The 18,711-nt window shown below is 41.7% G+C and overlaps 1 protein-coding gene across 1 annotated transcript in view; it reads right to left on the bottom strand.

The window, feature by feature from the left end:
- Window positions 1-4,378: 4,378 nt before the first annotated feature.
- The window catches only part of LOC141270679 (oocyte zinc finger protein XlCOF8.4-like), a 30,748-nt gene continuing 16,415 nt past the window's right edge, over window positions 4,379-18,711 (bottom strand). Inside the window, exons 2-7 of the mRNA XM_073680777.1 lie at window positions 11,350-11,497; window positions 11,041-11,220; window positions 10,837-10,957; window positions 10,656-10,753; window positions 10,438-10,528; window positions 4,379-6,346 (exon numbers count right to left, since the gene is read on the bottom strand). Coding sequence (XP_073536878.1) covers window positions 5,751-6,346; window positions 10,438-10,528; window positions 10,656-10,753; window positions 10,837-10,957; window positions 11,041-11,220; window positions 11,350-11,427 — 1,164 coding nt within the window. The 5' untranslated portion in view covers window positions 11,428-11,497 and the 3' untranslated portion in view covers window positions 4,379-5,750. The remainder of the gene's footprint in view (window positions 6,347-10,437; window positions 10,529-10,655; window positions 10,754-10,836; window positions 10,958-11,040; window positions 11,221-11,349; window positions 11,498-18,711) is intronic.

Here is an 18,711-nt window from a genome sequence, read left to right on the forward strand (position 1 = left end):
CCAGATCAGTTGCGACAAAAGGTGATCGAGGCACACCATAACTCAGTTTTTGCAGGACACCCGGGGAGTAAAGCAACTGTGGATCTCCTCTCGTGTCGGTTTTGGTGGCCTAACTTACATAAGGAGGTGGTAACTTTTGTCGCGTCCTGTGGGGTTTGTGCGCGCTCTAAGACCTCACATACCCGTCCGTCTGGGGCCCTCTTACCTTTGAAGATCCCGGAGCGTCCTTGGACTCATCTGTCTATGGACTTTATTACGGACCTCCCTCCGTCTTCGGGTAAAACGGTCATACTCGTTGTAGTGGACAGGTTCAGCAAGATGGCACATTTTATCGCTCTTCCGGCTCTCCCTAATGCTAAAACTCTTGCGCAGGTGTTCATTGGGGAGATTGTGAGGCTTCACGGGGTACCCTCCGAGGTGGTGTCTGATCGGGGGTCTCAGTTTGTGTCTAAGTTCTGGAAGGCGTTTTGTGCACGGCGGGGGATGCAGTTGTCATTCTCATCGGCTTTTCATCCTCAGACCAATGGTCAGACGGAACGTATGAACCAGAGCTTGGAGACATATCTCCGGTGTTTTGTGTCAGAGAACCAGGAGGACTGGGCTTCTTTCTTACCTCTGGCAGAGTTTGCTCTTAATAATAGGCGGAGCGAGTCCACTGGTAAGTCCCCGTTTTTTGGGGCATATGGTTTTCACCCCCAGTTTTGTACTTTCAGTGGGGGGGGCTCTTCGGGGGTTCCTGAGGAGGAACGATTTTCCTCATCACTCGCTTCAGTATGGAGAGGGGTGCTGAAGAATCTGAATACTATGGGGAACCGATACAAACGTATGGCTGATAGGAGGAGAGTGTCTGGTCCGGACCTAAGTGTGAACGATCGGGTATGGTTGTCTACCAGGAATATAAAACTTAAGGTTCCCTCCTGGAAACTGGGTCCCAGGTTCATCGGGCCGTACAGAATCAGTTCTATTATTAATCCGGTGGCATTCCGTCTTGACCTCCCCCCTACGTTTAAAATTCACAACGTGTTTCACAGATCATTGCTTAAGAGGTATGTGGCGCCGGTGGTACCGTCACTTTTACCTCCCCCTCCAGTGGTTGTCAATGGTAACTTGGAGTTCCAGGTATCGAGGGTCATTGATTCACGCTTTAATCGCCGGTCCCTTCAGTACCTGGTTCATTGGAAGGGGTATGGTCCTGAGGAGAGGATGTGGGTTCCTGCGTCGGATATTAACGCAGACCGATTAGTTCGGACCTTCCACACGACTCACCCGGATAAACCTGGCCCTGAGGGTCCGGAGGCCCCTCGTAGAAGGGGGGGTACTGTCACGGGTGTGTTGCCACGAAGATCGTCACGAGTACACAGCCTGACTTCTCGCAGCTGACTTGTTGGTGCTTTGTGTTTCTCGGCAGTGAGGGAGTTAATTCTCTCTCTCTCTCTGGGCTAGATGAGGTCCAGCCTCGCCCAGCTGCAATCAATACTTCTGTAGTGAGACTCCTTCATATACCTGCTGGTCTGTTTGGGAGGTGTCGGTGAAAGCAGTTCATTCAGACTGACAGAGCGGATCGTGGTGTTTGGAGTTGCTGAGATAAGTGTATTTGAAAGTGTTTTTTTCCCTTTCCTCGCTTTATCATTTATCTCCTTTCCCGTTGGTTTTCCCTCTGTTGTAGTTGAGAAGTTGTTTGTATGCAAGGTGGTTTTGGTTTTTCCCTTGTACTGTCTCGTTCGTCTAAATACTGTGTTTGGGCATATTATTTCTTGTTCCCTTTGGTTGTGATCGGGGTCCTTCTCAGGACTAGATTACTGAGGTGCAGGGATCTTCAGGAGGTAGGGGTTACGCTGGCGGCCTGGACCTCTGTACCTTTAACAGTACCTCCAGGTTGAGGGATTAGTCAGGGCCCCAGCTTAGGGTCAGCTTAGGCCCCCTACCTCCAGTATACAGAGACAGCGTGACACCAACACACTTAACAGTTTTTTTTCCATTCTTTCCTAATTAGGGAAAGTAAACTCTAATGGTCCGGAAACAAAGTTTATGCTCCTCTAACTTACTACACATGGAGTCCTGAACAGATATGGGTTCTCTGGGAGATTCTACTCCCATGGTAGATCTAACGACTTTAAGTCATTTCCCCTTATCTGCTACTGGAAACCACGGCTGCCCATATTCACTGTCAGAAGAGGATGTTTCCAAGCAATAACTACCAAATAATTCTCCACCAACAAAGAAACCAGAGTACTTTACTTTTAATCCCTCTTGCTTTTTATTAAATAGAATACATAACAATATACACAATTAAAGTAACATATGGTTAAAAGGACGACCAAAAAATGTCCAGATAATGTGCAAAAAATATGGAACTAGGAGTTTCAGTATTCAAAGGTGAAGGTGATCAGCCATCATTCCCTTTTTCAAGACTTCCTTTTGAAAAAAATACAGAGAAACTCACGTCAGTGAGTCTACTGGGTTTTGTGCTATACAAACCACTATGGGTAAGAATTTTTATGGAAACCTTTGTTTACTAGGATAAGATTATATCTTGCTATCTGACATTGGGGTGATATGAGATTACGGTGATTGGTCTGATTTGTTATTTTGATCTACTTAAAGGTGACTATAGTTGTGATTAATAATTGTATGGATCATAAGTAACTGATTTCCCTTCCCTTGTATGGAGGTGACCACACGATAAGATATCTATATTTTTTATATAATAGTTGACCGGATTCCAGTCAGCCTGTAAAAACGACTGGTGGTGGCAGCGAGTAGTCTGGGGTTATCGTGGAGTTAGCGGTGATATACGTATGGGGGTATATACACATATTCCATGTGTTGGAATCCGGATTTGTATATACCATACGCTCACTTTTAATTTTCCGATAACCGGCCTGTTAGTGCGAACAGCCTTCGGCTTCATCTGTTGATCGTCGGAAAATCGTGTAATTGTCCTGACAATAGGGGGCAGCGAAGAGCTGTTTGCTCCAAAGATCACAGTGAGTAGTTCTGTGTGACCTCCCCGGCCTGTGATATCCTTGACATCGTCCTTTTAACCATACGTTACTTTAATTGTGTATATTGTTACGTATTCTGTTTAATAAAAAGCAAGAGAGAGTAAAAGTAAAGTACTCTGGCTTTTTTTTTGGTGGTATAATTGTTAGGAGTTTACTAGCAATAATTATGTAACTTTCACTTGCAAAATAAATTAATGGGGGACCATATGTTTTGATTAAAGATATGCTCCCAGCTGACCTGATGTATAAAATTCATGTGAATGTGTTATTACAAATAATTCCCCAGGTTGCTCTATTTCTTCCTCAGAACTAGAACCGGAAGGAACATAACGTCTACTTGAGGAGGAGGAAGGAGTGTTGGTCAGACGCATTTCCCTTAACAGTGCTGTTAACTTTGTATTTAATTAGAGACTTAACCTCCTGAAATAGGGATGGAGATTCTTCAGCCACTGTTTTTTCTTCTATGTATAAGCCACAAAACCTCCTAGTATAATAATAACAATAATAGTAATTTCTATTTCTATAATGCCAACATATTCCACAGCACTTTACATTTTAGAGGGGACTTGTAGAGACAATAAAGACATTACAGAATAAAGTCAACAGATACTAAAAGGAATGAGGGCCCTGCTAGTAAGCATACAATCTATGCGATTAACAAAGGAGGAGAGAAACTCTGCATATAATGCGGAAAATATTTATTCAATAGTGCACAATAAAACAGATTAGAATTCAGACAATGGGGTAGTCAGATAGTAAAGTGCTAGCAGGTCAGGTAAATATATTCTGATATATTAATAATTCCGTAGATTAGCATAATTGCACATTGCCCACAATAAGAGTGAAAATTATAAATAATTAAAGAAGTGAGCTAGAATAGAAATCACAGGATTAACATATATCTCATAATCCCACTGGCTGTCAAATAGACAGGGATAAAGGTGAAATAATGATATAATGCTCTGTGTCCAACTCCAAACACCAAAGTCTTGTTAACCCGGTGGGATAGCTACCTGACAAGGAAGCACAGCACGAACGGAGGAGAACAATAGATTGTAATAAAGGTGAGAAGCCTTTGGTGTTTGGAGTTGGACACAGAGCCTTATATCATTATTTCACCTTTATCCCTGTCTATTTGACAGCCAGTGGGATTATGAGATATATGTTAATCCTGTGATTTCTATTCTAGCTCACTCCTTTAATTATTTATAATTTTCACTCTTATTGTGGGCAATGTGCAATTATGCTAATCTACGGAATTATTAATATATCAGAATATATTTACCTGACCTGCTAGCACTTTACTATCTGACTACCCCATTGTCTGAATTCTAATCTGTTTTATTGTGCACTATTGAATAAATATTTCCGCATTATATGCGGAGTTTCTCTCCTCCTTTGTTCATGCTTTTTCAACATGCATGTGGACAGACATCTTTAATACAGGTGTCCACTTTTCTTGTACATATATATGGCATTTTTGGTGTATTTAATCTATGAGATTAGTATATGCTTTATGAAAATTTTCTCTACATAAGACACATTCCTTGTTCTTGCTTTTTGCCACCGACTTTCTGGACCTATCCTAAAGAATATATAAACAACAATCAATCAGCATGGTGCAACACATCATAAGTACTCATCTTATGCATTGGAATCTACTGTGCAAGGAGGAGGCTTTGGGTCATTTGCATCACTGTTGGGCATTACAAGATAGTCAGTGCTGCCCCATTTTTCACCGTAGTTGCACATCCACGGCCAACAGGAAGGGGCACTTGCAGCTTTTTGTATTCCACAGCAAGAAGGGAGCTACTCCAATTGGAGGCAGAGCACCCCCCAGGTGCCTTAATCATCCGAACCCTGGTCATGCTTTCCGAACTCGGATGCGGCCAGCCGACTGCTCATGCGCCTCCATACCCAGGAGCGTCATCATCTCCTACAGAGAGGGAGCACCTCAGCATGCTGTGTCACATCCGGCTCCCGAACTCCGAAGCAGTCCGCCGGGAGCAGAGCAGCGTCCCCTCCCTATTCCAGCAACAGCATAGAAAGACAGGGAGGGCATCACTCACTTGAGTCGACGGGACCAAGAGATCCACGTCGCTTACTCACCCTCGGAACGCCTGTGCAATCCCTGAAGAAATCTCCCCAGGTGCATCCGTCTTCACACTGCAGGGCTGTAGATCTCCTTTTCACAGGAACAGGAAACCACACTTAAGCGTACGGAGAGGTACCGCCTTTTTATTCTGTATGTTTCTTGTTCCTGGAGGCAGATGCTTTCTCTCTGTACGGTGATGTCATGGTGTGGGAAAAAACAGGGCTGTGATGTCGGTAAGCTAAACCTCTGACTCGTACTCCTCAATTTTGCTAACTCCACCGCACTGCCTCACTACTGCGCATGTACATAAAGTGCAGCACAGATTCATCTCAACTAAAAGCCGAGATCCTTAGATCAGGAATAGAACAGGCATTTATAGGAAATTTCATAACTTTCCAAATTCTTATGAAAAAATTTACAGTACATCCTGCATTCAACTAATGTATCAAATTTATTACATATTTTAGAAGTCGGTCCATTTTATACCAACTTTGACTCCACTGCCCTGGGGAAAAATATAATTTTCAAGTAAAATATTTCTCACTTTCTATGTATGATAATGGCTTCTTCACCACGTGAGATTTTTTATGTTAAAGAAGATGCCATTTGTGGATAAAACATTTCCCACATTCTAAACACGAAAAAGACTTCTACCCTGTGTGAATTCTCTGATGAACAACTAAAAATGATTTCACATAAAAACATTTCCCACATTCTGAACATGAAAAGGGCTTCTTCCCTGTGTGAATTCTCTGGTGCCTAAGAAAATTTGATTTATCTGTAAAACATTTTTCACATTCTGAACATGAAAAAGGCTTCTCCCCAGTGTGAGTTCTTTGGTGTGTAACAAGATGTGATTTATCTACATAACATTTCCCACATTCTGAACATGAGAATGGCTTCTCTCCTGTATGTAATTTATGGTGGCTAACAAGATGTGATTTATGTGCAAAACATTTACCACATTCTGAACATGAATATGGCTTCACCCCTGTGTGAATTCTTTGGTGTCTAACAAGATTTGATTTCCTTGGAAAACATTTTCCACATTCTGAACATGAATATGGCTTCTCCCCTGTGTGAATGCTCTTATCTCTAACAAGCCTTAATTTCTGGTTAAAATGTTTGCTACAGTCTGAATCTGGAGTAATGGCATACACTTCAGTTATATCTTTCGTGATAACAAGACCATCAGATTTAAAAATTGAAGATGTCAATTGTCCCTCTGATCTCCTAGTACAGTCATCTGCCAAGAATAAAAACAATTTTTTAAATAAAATATTCTTAAAATAATTTTTATAATATTTCTAAAATATCCATAGAAATTGCAAGATATGTAGCAAAGTTCAATTATTCACTAAAACAACAGTTAACAAACTAACAGTAGAGCTCAGAGCTGGAGCCAATAGAGCATGATGTTCGACCCTCTTTGTTCGTTCTGTCACCAAAATATTGGAATAAACCACCAAAAAATATTATATAGGCCAAAATGATACCTATAAAAACTTCTACTCTGCCCTCAAAAAACAAGAACCCACTTACGTCCGTCATTTGGAAAATTAGAGGGTTTCTACATTGCTAATAGCTGAAAGACTCTTGAAAGGCAACAGGCAGGGCCACCATCAGGGCATTACTGCCCTTACTGCTGTATGGGGTCCGGTGAATAGAAGCAAAAAGGGGGGGCCCCGCCAGCCCAGGCCCCAAGCCCACGCCTGGGACCCCCACCTCTCTTTCTTTCTGCTTACTGGGCCCTTAGTGACAACAGCTCGGCACATGATGCATCCGGCGGATGGAAATGAGTACTGTACCTTTAATCTGCCAGGTGCATCATGGTCCTGTGACAGGCTGCACGGCTGTGCGCGCTCATCTTCACTCAGTTGCGGCTGGGGACGGAGGTGGGCGGTCAGGCTGATGAGGGGATGCTGATGAGAGGCAGGCTGCTGAGAGGGAGGCTGCTGAGGGGATTCTGTTGAGGGGGAGGCTACTGAGTGGCTGCGGAACGGGGGCCCCAATTTTGTTTCAAGAGGGTGACAACCTCCAAAGACAGGTAGGGATGAGTAGTTGCTAAATGGGGTGGCCCAACTCCCCCCCTTTACTCTTAACTACTTGATAATTTTTTTTATATTATCACTTTGAGTTATGTTTTGAGGTATATTTGTATTTATAATTCTAGAATTTATAGGTTTTTAATGAATACCAATAAAGATATTTTTAGTAGTGTATAATCGGTGAATATATATGCAATAATGTATCCTGTTTACATTTATTAATTCGGTGATCGCAGGCAGCGGTGGGCAAGCTGAGGCGACCATTAGATTCTTCTTGAATGGGCGGCGGGCGTGGCAGCGGTGCCACTGGCTGTGTGAGTAGCTAACTTAAGTCCATGTATTAATTTGTCCACCATTTCAGTACGTGATTGTATGATACAATCATTCCCTCCCCTCCCCCCTTCCAATACCCAACCAAAACTTATAAGCTACTGGATGACCCTGAGCGATGCTGCAAAACCAAATGCCGAATTACAACATCAGGCGGCCGCGCTCAGGATTCTCCAGGAGCTTATACATTCTGGTTGGGGAGGGGAGGGAATGATTGTTGAAATCTGAAATCAGAAATACAGATTATAAAAAAAAAATTGTCACAATCTGGTTACAATTAGTTTAAAAAAATGTAGGTGACACATTCCCTTAAAGAAAAATAAATAAAATATACCTAAAAAGAGTATTGTATATTATAAGAAATGTTTAATAGGTTAGAGTAGAGTAGGGCCCGGCCAGAAGTCCTAGTAGCGGCCTAAGAAATCTTTTGAGCAAAACAAAAGCTGCTAGCTCTGTGTGTGATCTGGTGTTCGATGGGAGCTGTTAATGTGTGATTGGTGAGGACGTGGTGCAGAATGGAGTTTTTCCAAGCGTGGGCGGTGGGACTGTGGAAGGTTCAAGGGGTGGAGGCGGAGCTTGGGTGGAGCCTAGGCGGAGTCTCAAGGGGGCCCAGAAATTTTGACAGTATGGGGCGGCCCAGAAATTCCTATTGGCAGCCCTGGCAACATGGCTTCCATAAACCAGTCCATCAAAATCTGCGCTCCCAAAGCCAAATGTCCCCCTTGCGTCTTAGCCTTGCAGTGTGCCCAAACACTATTAGCGCCCACATGTTTAGCAATGCTGTAACAAGAAAGTCCCACTAAAAAATGTACTGTGTGCATATCACTAGAAGCTGGGCACTATGTATTGGGCACTAAAATGGCATATTTGCAATTTTCTCTCTGCAACATCTACTGTGTGCTAATTTTCAGAAACTGCCTGTGGAGTAAAAATAGTCACTACTTCTATAGATGAACTCACTAAGAGAAATTGAGTCATTTTCTGTGGTTTTCTACTGTTATGATTTTCTATGGTTCTGGAAGTTTAGGTGATCTGCAAATGGTGCCCACACACTATTACAGCAAAATCTGCTTTCCAATAGCCAAATGGAGCTTCTTTCCTTCTGAGCCCTGCCATGGGCCAAGCAGTAGGTTATTGGTGGGTTTATAAAAAAGTTGCACAATAAATTTTGGGGTCTATTATTTTTTTTTCAGGAGAAATTGCGCAGTAATTCGAATTTTTATTATTGAAAACATAATGGAATTTATGACCTTGGGTAAGGCCATGGAACCAGGGTAAAACCAAAGAAATGAGCTGGAACACACATAGATACAAGTGCAATGTGTAGGTGCACATTCACACTGTGGCCACTAACAAACATAACCTAGGATAAAAACAAAATAGTAATCAGGATGGTCCCTTCTCTAATGCAAAACCTATGTGCTAGCATGCCTCAATAGATGGGGCAAAGCAGGACACAGGCCTCCATCTTTTGAGACCTGCTGGCACAAAGAAAGGATGTACATTAGAGATAGGACTATCCTGATTGGGTACACCTTGTCGAGGTGGAATGGCTTTTCCACTTTTTTTTTTTTATCAAAACAGTGTCAACTAAGTACTCTATGTTATTTACATGTACTATTACTATTTACTTATTGCAGGGTATTTTCTCATTTTGTTCTTATCCTAGGTTCTGTTTGTTAATCGCCACAGTGTGAATGTTCACCTACACATTGCACTTCTATCAACATGTGTCCCAGCTCATTTCTTTGGTTTTGCTTTAGTTTTTTTTACTTTGTACGTACAGAGGCATGACTGCCCCTGTTTGAGCTGTGCATTTAGTTTATATAGCTTTCCACGGGCTTGTGTCTGAAGAGTCAGGCCTGGGTATTGCTCTGCCCCCTTCTATTGAGGCCTACTAGCACAAAGAGAGGTTTTACAATAGAGATAGGACCATCCTGTTTGGGGTTTTACAAAAGAGACAGGACCATCCTGTTTGGGGTTTTACAATAGAGATAGGACCATCCTGTTTGGGTACACCTTGTTGCGATGGGATGGCTTTTATGCCTTTTTGATCAAAACAGTGTCAACTAAGTACATCATATTAGTCACATGTACTATTACAATTTACTTCCTGAAGGGTATTTGCTCATGAAACTAGGGTTTCAAGCTATGCCAAAGCATCTCTTATAGATGTAAATAAATCTATATTAGAGCCATCAACCACGCACAGCTTAGACATAGGTCATGGTATAGGTGTAATTTTTTTTATGTAGTTCATTGCAACCCTCTTTGAAGTTAGTCTGTTATTTTCTCAAAGAAACTGGAGATTCAGGATAAAGCAAAACTCTGCTGTTACTGTACAGAAATTATTAGTTTCATTTATTTTTGTAATAAGAGAGGATTTTTTATTTTTTAGCCCCTCAAACTCAACAATAGAGTTGAAGAGTTTAAATAGATAAAAAAGAAAACTAATTAGAATTGTATTCTCTTTCTTGTGTTTGTGTGTCTACTGTATATATTTGAGTATATAAAAAAGGAAAGATTGACAAAAAAGAAGAAATTTACACTTGGCTCTCACTGCACATGGAATATTGATTAGTCATAAAAGCAAGGCCAACCATACGGATTATATTTTTCTTCTTATGAATTTTTAAGATGTCAGGAGATTCTTTGTATGCTGTCATTTGTTTTTTTCAGTTTAGAAATCTGGGAAAATAAGAGTCAGCGTTATCTAACTCAAGGAGACAGGATGGATTCTTCAGCCTGCAAGCTCTCGCCAAACCAATCTCACTCCAACAGAAGGAGCTACAATGCCCAGAGAAATAGGGAGAGTTTGGGGTGGATGTGCATGTATTGGTTTAGCAGAAGAATGGTGATCACATTTTTGTCATATAGCCGGACTACACTGCCAATAAAGCAGCCAGACGGTGACTGTGAAGAATCTATGACTTCTCTAAATTTACTGGTTATTACTCACCTGGGCAGTTATCTGTAGGACTCTCCCCTTTAGACCGCAAATCACCCCTCACATGTGTCTCGGTAGTAGTAATATAGGTCAGATCTTTATCCTGAAACAAATATTATAAAAGTCACAGACAGATGGAGAAGTCACATCTATGATGAGCTCTAATCCAGCCATCTCCGCCATTCTCATTACAAAAGGATAACAGCTCATGACACTTTCTCTCCATCTACCTGATGATCCTGAGGAACATTGGGATTTTCTTGTTTACAGTCCTGTGGAAGAAGAGAACGGGGACATCTCTCTGGTGTTGTCCTCTTACTGGATAGAACTGGAGGAAACACATACAGGGACTGAATTCATTCTTTACATACACATAATTATAGGTAGTCTGTGTTTAGTTCTATCTATTACCAGGTGATGTGAGGGGCTGGGGAATCATCATGACGTCCTTGTACAGATCTTTGTGTTCTTCTAAATACTCCCACTCCTCCATGGAGAAATAGACGGTGACATCCTGACACCTTATAGGAACCTGTCACATACAATGATATCGTCATCTCCCCGATCCCTTCATAGCGTTATTGTATAATGTCCCAGCATTCCCAGCAGTGTCACCTCTCCAGTTAGCAGCTCAATCATCTTGTAGGTGAGTTCTAGGATCCTTTGGTCATTGATATCCTCATATCTCAGGGGGTGAGGTGGAGGCACCGTGATTGGGCTCAGGGGTCTTACCCATCCCTTAGACACAGGGGCCTCACAGAGCTCATTAGAGGTCTTCTTCACTACTGTGTAATCCTGGTTATGGAGAGACACATTAATAAATCTCACTACAGACATTTCCAGAGTCCTCACCTCTCCAGTTCGGTCCATCTGTTATTCCCATAGATAAGAATGATGTAATGTGACGTCATCAGAATCTCTCACCTCTCCAGTAAGCCGGAAGAGGATCTCTAGGGTGAGGTGTAATATCCTCTCCGCCATCTTGTCCTTGTTCCTATCCATCCTTGATGGGTCAGTCGGGAAAATTCTCTTATATAGAAAATCTCCACAGAGAAACCGATATTGTAGGGACCTGAAAGGGGAGAAGATGAGCTGATGTAGACTGATGCTCAGGCAGTTTGAACTCCTTGATGTATTATTACATGACGCTGATTGAAGGGGTTCAAAAGCTGGATTTTTAACTCTTTATATGCTGAAATCAATAATGACTGTCACATCTAATCGATTAAACAGAACATTGATATCTCTCTATATGATGGCAGAGCATCGATTGTTATCGCTATAGCTAGAAAAAAATAACAAAAGTTTCTGCTTTTTCATAGCACTGACATGAAATCTATTTTTTTCCATGAAATGTGCTATGGAAAATTTTGAAACACAAAAAAACCCCGTGTATACTTGGTATCACAATAATTGTACATGTAAAATGTAAAAATAATGATTTAATTGCTGACCCTTTTCCATTTTCAAAAAATGTTAATAATAGTTGATCAGTGAGTTATATACAGGGTGGTCCAAAAGTAGATGGACAGAAAGTGTAATAAGGTTATGAAGAGGGAGATTTATCAAACATGGTGTAAAGTGAAACTGGCTCAGTTGCCCTTAGCATCCAATCAGATTCCACTTTTCATTCCTCACAGACTCTTTGGAAAATGAAAGGTGTAATCTGATTGGTTGCTAAGGGCAACTGAGCCAGTTTCACAGATCTAGTTTTCACAGATAGATCTCCCTTATATCTGTTTTCTTTTCAGATAATTCAGATAACACATAATGGCAAATAATTTAAATACAGATCAAAGAAAATGGATTTTAACAGAGTATTGGAAATCTCAAAATGCTGAAACCGTTAGAGCAAATTGGGTTGAAACATTTGGTACTCAAGCCCCAAAGAGACAAATCATTTACTGCATTCGTGACAAATTCAATGCCACTGGCTCAATCCTTAATGCTCCAAAAACTGGTCGACCCAAAACAGTCTGTACAGAAGATAATAAACAACTTGTTGCTGAAACATTTGTTCAGAGTCCAAAAAAGTCACCAGAAGAGCCTCTTTGGAATTGGGAATTTCACGAGCTTCTATCATGCGAATCCGGAAATCTATTGGGTGGAAAGCTTATCGTCCACGTCTAATTCATGGTTTATTAGAGGATGATCCAGACAGGCGGCTGCAATTTAGTGGGATTATGCTTAACCAAATTGAAGAAAATCCAGTAATTTTAGATAAAATTACAGTACAGACCAAAAGTTTGGACACACCTTCTCATTTAAAGATTTTTCTGTATTTTCATGACTATGAAAATTGTACATTCACACGGAAGGCATCAAAACTATGAATTAACACATGTGGAATTACCGTATATTCCGGCGTATAAGACGACCTGGTGTATAAGACGACCCCCCTACTTTCCTGTTAAAATATAGAGTTTAGGATATATTCACCGTATAAGACTACCCCTTTTCCAACGCATACCAAACACCGGTAAAAATTAAAAAAAAACAGATTTGAATTTAACATGGTCCTTTTTTAATTTAAATTCTTATGACATGCAGGTATATAGCAGGAAAACTGTCACTCATAAACATATTAAAATAGGGGGGACCCCACGTCATTTTTTGGGGGGGTCCCCCATTCTAATAGCTAGTAAAGGCTAGGTATTCAGCTGGGGGCTGATATTAGTAGCCTGGGAAGCTCCGTGGGTATTACCCCCTTCCCAGACTTCAAACATCTGCCCCAGCCGTCTGCTTAACCTCCGCTAGAGACTATAATGATGGGGGATCCCACGCCAATTTTCTTTTTAAAAAATCCTTTATTTTAACACTAAATGACAATTGAGGGGTTAATAAAGATGCAGTCCCTAAATTATTATTAATTTTGTAATTAATTTTTCCCAAAAATGTTGACGTGGGCTTCGCCATATTTTTGTGTCCAGCCAGGTACAGCTGGCAGGAACGGGCTGCCCCCAACCACCAGCTGCCTATTTGTACCTGGCCGGACACAACAATATAGGGAAGCCCTTTTTTTTTTAATTATTTCATGAAATAATTAAAAAAAAAAGACGTGGGGCTTCGCCCTATTTTTGTGTCCAGCCAGGTACAACTAGGCAGCTGGGGGCTGGAATCTGCAGCGCAGGGAGACCCAAGCTTTCTGGGCCCCCCCCGCTGCAAATTGCAGTCCGCAGCCACCCCGGAAAATGGCGCGTTCATAGAAGCGCCATCTTCTGGCGCTGTACCCAACTCATCCAGGGCCCTGGTGCGGTGGCTCACTGGGTAATAAAGGGGTTAGGGCCAGCTTGGCATTATCAGCTGGCCCTAAGCCCGAAATTCATGGGGTCACGCCAATATTAGACATGACCACCATGAATTTCTAGTAAAGTAATTAAAAAAAACACAACACCCAGAATAAAGTCCTTTAATTGAAATAAAGACACAATTTTTTAATGTTCTAAATTAAACCATACTTACCATCACGCCCATTCCAGCTGAAGCCAACGATCTCCTGCAATAAAAGTAAAATAATAAAGCAACCTCATCCTTACCTTTCCATGGTTCCCAGGACCGGTCCAGCTCTGCTACATCGAGATGACAGGCTGGACCGCAGCAGAACGCTGCCGTTCAGCTTGCCATGCGGCAGACACTGAGAAGCGCAGGCATGCTTGTGCTCCTCAGTGTCTGACTGTGACGGCATCCAGATGAGCCGAGATCATGTCCAATGAACTCGGCTCACCTCATGCACGTCACTGACAGCGTGGGAAAATTCTCCTGCTCCCCGCATGCGCAGTAGAAGTTTCCCACGCTGTCAGTGACGGACGTCCAGGAGGTGAGCTGAGTTCATTGTCGGCTCATCTGGATGCCGTCACAGCGAGACACTGAGGAGCGCAAGCATGCCTGTGCTTCTCAGTGTCTGCGGGATGACAGGCTGGATGGCAGCGTTCTGCTGCGGTCCAGCCTGTCATCTCGATGTAGCAGAGCTGAAGCTGTCCTGGGAACCATGGAAAGGTAAGGATGAGGTTGCTTTATTATTTTTCTTTTATTGCAGGAGATCGTTGGCTTCAGCTGGAATGGGCGTGACGGTAAGTATGGTTTAATTTAGAACAATAAAGAATTGTGTCTTTATTTCAATTAAAGGACTTTATTCTGGGTGTTTGTGTTTTTTTTAACTTTGACTATGGGGTTAGTAATGGGGGTGTCTTATAGACGCCTCTCCATTACTAACCTGGGCTTGATGTCAGCTGGCATTATAAGCTGACATCAACCCCAACCCTATTACCCCCTGCCACCGCACCAGGGCAGCGTGGAAGAGCGAGGCTAAGTGCCAGAATTGGCGCATCCTATGAATGCGCCATTTCTGGGGCGGCTGACGGCTGGTGTTTCTAGCCTGGGAGGGGGCCAATATTCATGGCACCCTTCCTGGGCTATTAATATCAGCCCCCAGCTGTCTGCCTAGCCTTTGCTAGCTATTAAATTAGGGGGGACCCCACGTCATTTTTTGGGGGGTCCCCCATTTTAATAGCTAGTAAAGGCTAGGTATTCAGCTGGGGGCTGATATTAGTAGCCTGGGAAGCTCCGTGGGTATTACCCCCTTCCCAGGCTTCAAACATCTGCCCCAGCTGTCTGCTTAACCTCCGCTAGAGCCTAAAATTAAGGGGAACCCCACGCCAATTTTTTTAATAATAAATCCTTTATTTTAATACTAAATGACAAGTACAGTAACCAACACTATCACTGTACTTCATATATATGTGACTGACATGTTTCTATCTATCTAATCTATGTGTGAAGCTCTATTCTGTCTGTTATAAATTGTCGGGTACCGCTGCTGAATTGCCGGCCGGCTTTTTTAAAGAGACGGTGCATGAAAACACTATTATTTGTTTTAATAAATCCTTTACACTAAATGACAAGTACAGTAATCAACACTGTCACTGTACTTCATATATATGTGACTGACATGTTTCTATCTATCTAATCTATGTGTGATGCTCTATTCTTTCTATTCTAAATTGTCGGGTGCCGGCTTATGCCGCTGCTGAATTGCCGGCTTTTCATATATTGTCACAGAAGCGATGCGAACTTCCCTGCTCCGGACACAGCGCAGCGCTTCTGTGACAAGTGAAAGCTGTCGGCACAGAAGCCCTGCGCTGTGTCCAGAGCTGGGAATACGCAGCGATGTGTCAGTTTCAGCACAGAAGCGCTGACTGTCTGGACCTACCACCGCCGTATTTTAACTCCCTCCACCTTATATTAACTCCGACATGGCAGGGATACGGCCACGGCAGCTTATTAACACCCCCAGAGTATCCCCGCATGTCAATTTCTGAAAGTTTAAAAGCATTACCGGCGTATAAGACGACCCCAGACTAGACAGAAGATTTTTCAGTCTTCAAAAGTCGTCTTATACGCCGGAATATACGGTATATACTTAACAAAAAAGTGTGAAACAACTGAAAATATGTCTTATATTCTAGGTTCTTCAAAGTAGCCACCTTTTGCTTTGATGACTGCTTTGCACACTCTTGGCATTCTCTTGATGAGCTTCAAGTATATAATTCCACATGTGTTAATTCATAGTTTTGATGCCTTCAGTGTGAATGTACAATTTTCAAAGTCATGAAAATACAGAAAAATCTTGAAATGAGAAGGTGTGTCCAAACTTTTGGGCTGTACTGTATGTGGAGTGATGAAGCTTCTTTCAAATTATCCGGCCATATTAACAGACATAATTGTATTTACTGGTATAATTAGAACATGCATTTAACATTAGAGCAACAACTAAATGAGCCTGGTGTCAATGTTTGGGGTGGTATTTCAAGTTTTGGTGTTTTAGGACCAATATTTTTTGATGGAACAGTCACAAGAGATAAGTATCTCAAAATTCTAATGAATCAAGTTGTTCCCCAGTTACAACAACAGCCTAATTCAAATGACCTTTATTTCCAACAAGATGGGGCCCCTCCACATTATTCAAGAGTAGTCCTCGAGTATCTTGATGAAACATTTCCTAATAAATGGATTGGCCGAAGAGGCCCACTTGATTGGCAGGCACGTTCACCAGACTTGACCCCAATGGATTTTTTTGGGGGGGGAGTACTCAAGGACAAAGTTTATAGTCGAAAACCAAAAAGTGTCAGTGATTTGAAAAATTACATGAGAGATGCATTTCAAGAAATTAATACCCAAAGAGACTTGTGCAAAAAAGTTTGTTGAAGCGTAAGAGGCAGACTTCAAAGCTGTGCAAATTGTAATGGAAAACAGTTTGAGCACCTGCGTTGATAAAATTTAAGGGCTTTTGTATTATTGTTCAGAATAAAATTTAATTGTCAATGTCATGCTTGTGTTAATAAATATAATTTTATATATAAATCAAAATAAATGTTATTATTTTCTGTCCACCTACTTTTGGACCACCCTGTAAATCTCAAAATGTTGACAAAATAAAACTCATCCGGTCAGAGTTGGGACAAGTTATTGTAATGCCCTGGACAGATTAGCAAAATGAAGACCCCTCGCTTCAACAACCAACTGTAAAGTGGGCTCAAACTATGATTGTAGCTCATTTCCTTATTTGAAATTTTAATTTGTTATATTATTCTATATTGTAAATTATATAATCACCCCACGATTCCACCAGGTAGCACCCCCCCTCCAACAAGTCCAGGCATTTCAAGTGACAGCGTGCCCATGACACTTGTCTGCTTTAGCCTCGCGTCCTATTGCTTCTTGGGTAAAGATTACCGTTCAGTAATAAAACTTTTGGTACAAGGCCTGTAAATATTTATTTTCCCCAAACTTTTTTTTTATCCTTTACTGTTTGCTTTTCATTTTGTTTGTTTGGATAATGGAGTGCAGAATTGAAAGTTTAGTTTAGTTCACCATTTGCCATATATATGCAAACTCGAGCAGGAGTTCCAGCGTGATTATCGCTATGGCAGATGTAAGTATATTGGCCATCTGGAAGCTCAGAGATCTGAAGGAGTAAATTGCAACACAGAGGGTGATTGATGCTCTTAAGAGGCTCATGCTGCTCAGTGAGCAAGCAGTTAATAGTGGGGAAGATATGGAGGGTGGAGATGTGGGTCAGAATTAGCAGGCAAGTAGCTAGGTTAATGTAGTAAGGGGGAGTGAAAAAGGGTCAAAGAAAAGGAAGCCTGCTCCTATTTCTGTACTTCCTAGCAAAATTGCCAAATCGGGTGATTATACATGCAGGTCCATCTCAGAAATGTCGTCCATAGTGGATACTGCTCTCCCTATGAGCTGGAAGATCAGCACTGCTAGTGTGCAGAGGGAGGGTAAAGTAGTAAGGTTAGACAGTTAGTGGTTATAGGGGATTCTAGAAGTAGAAAAATAGAATAATTTGGCGTCAAAGCTATTTCAGCAGATTTGTTTGCCATCTCCCGGGTTCAGAACATGCAGATAAATTATCATGGGTGGCAGGTGATGATCCAGCTGTGATGCTCCACGTGGTACCAATGAAAGAATTAGTGGTAGTTAGAGGATCCTTAAAACTAAATTTAAAAAGTTATGCTGCAAACTGAAGGGAAAGTCCTCCAAAGTAGTATTCTCTGGAATATTGGCTGTTCCATGTGCATCACAGGAAAGACAGCAGGAACTTAGGGGCACTAAATGTTTGGCTTAAGTCTTGGTGCAGAGCAGAAGGATTTGAATTCATAGAAACCGGCTGACTTTTCATTGCGGTACCATCTGTATTCAGCAGATAAATTGCACCTGAACGGAAAAGGGTCTGCTGTGCTGGGGGAGAGAATTCTAACTGGGGTGGTGAAGTATTTAATCTAGGGACTAGTGGGAAGGTGAAGGCAGAAAATAGGGGTAGATATCCACTGACAGGATTCGATATTGTAGAGACCTAAGTAGGAAGCAGATGAGCCGATGTAACATCATTAAGAATCCCAGACAATAACACAATTGCTGGAGATAATAAGGGGAAATGTGATGATATACAGTACAGACCAAAAGTTTGGACACACCTTCTCATTTAAAGATTTTTCTGTATTTTCATGACTATGAAAATTGTACATTCACACTGAAGGCATCAAAACTATGAATTAACACATGTGGAATTATATACTTAACAAAAAAGTGTGAAACAACTGAAAATATGTCTTATATTCTAGGTTCTTCAAAGTAGCCACCTTTTGCTTTGATGACTGCTTTGCACACTCTTGGCATTCTCTTGATGAGCTTCAAGAGGTAGTCACCGGAAATGGTTTTCACTTCACAGGTGTGCCCTGTCAGGTTTAATAAGTGGGATTTCTTGCCTTATAAATGGGG

This window comes from Phyllobates terribilis, unplaced genomic scaffold (genome assembly GCF_046119375.1).
Source record: "Phyllobates terribilis strain yellow unplaced genomic scaffold, ASM4611937v1 Scaffold_5__5_contigs__length_657084704, whole genome shotgun sequence".
In the NCBI taxonomy this organism is placed as follows: domain Eukaryota; kingdom Metazoa; phylum Chordata; class Amphibia; order Anura; family Dendrobatidae; genus Phyllobates; species Phyllobates terribilis.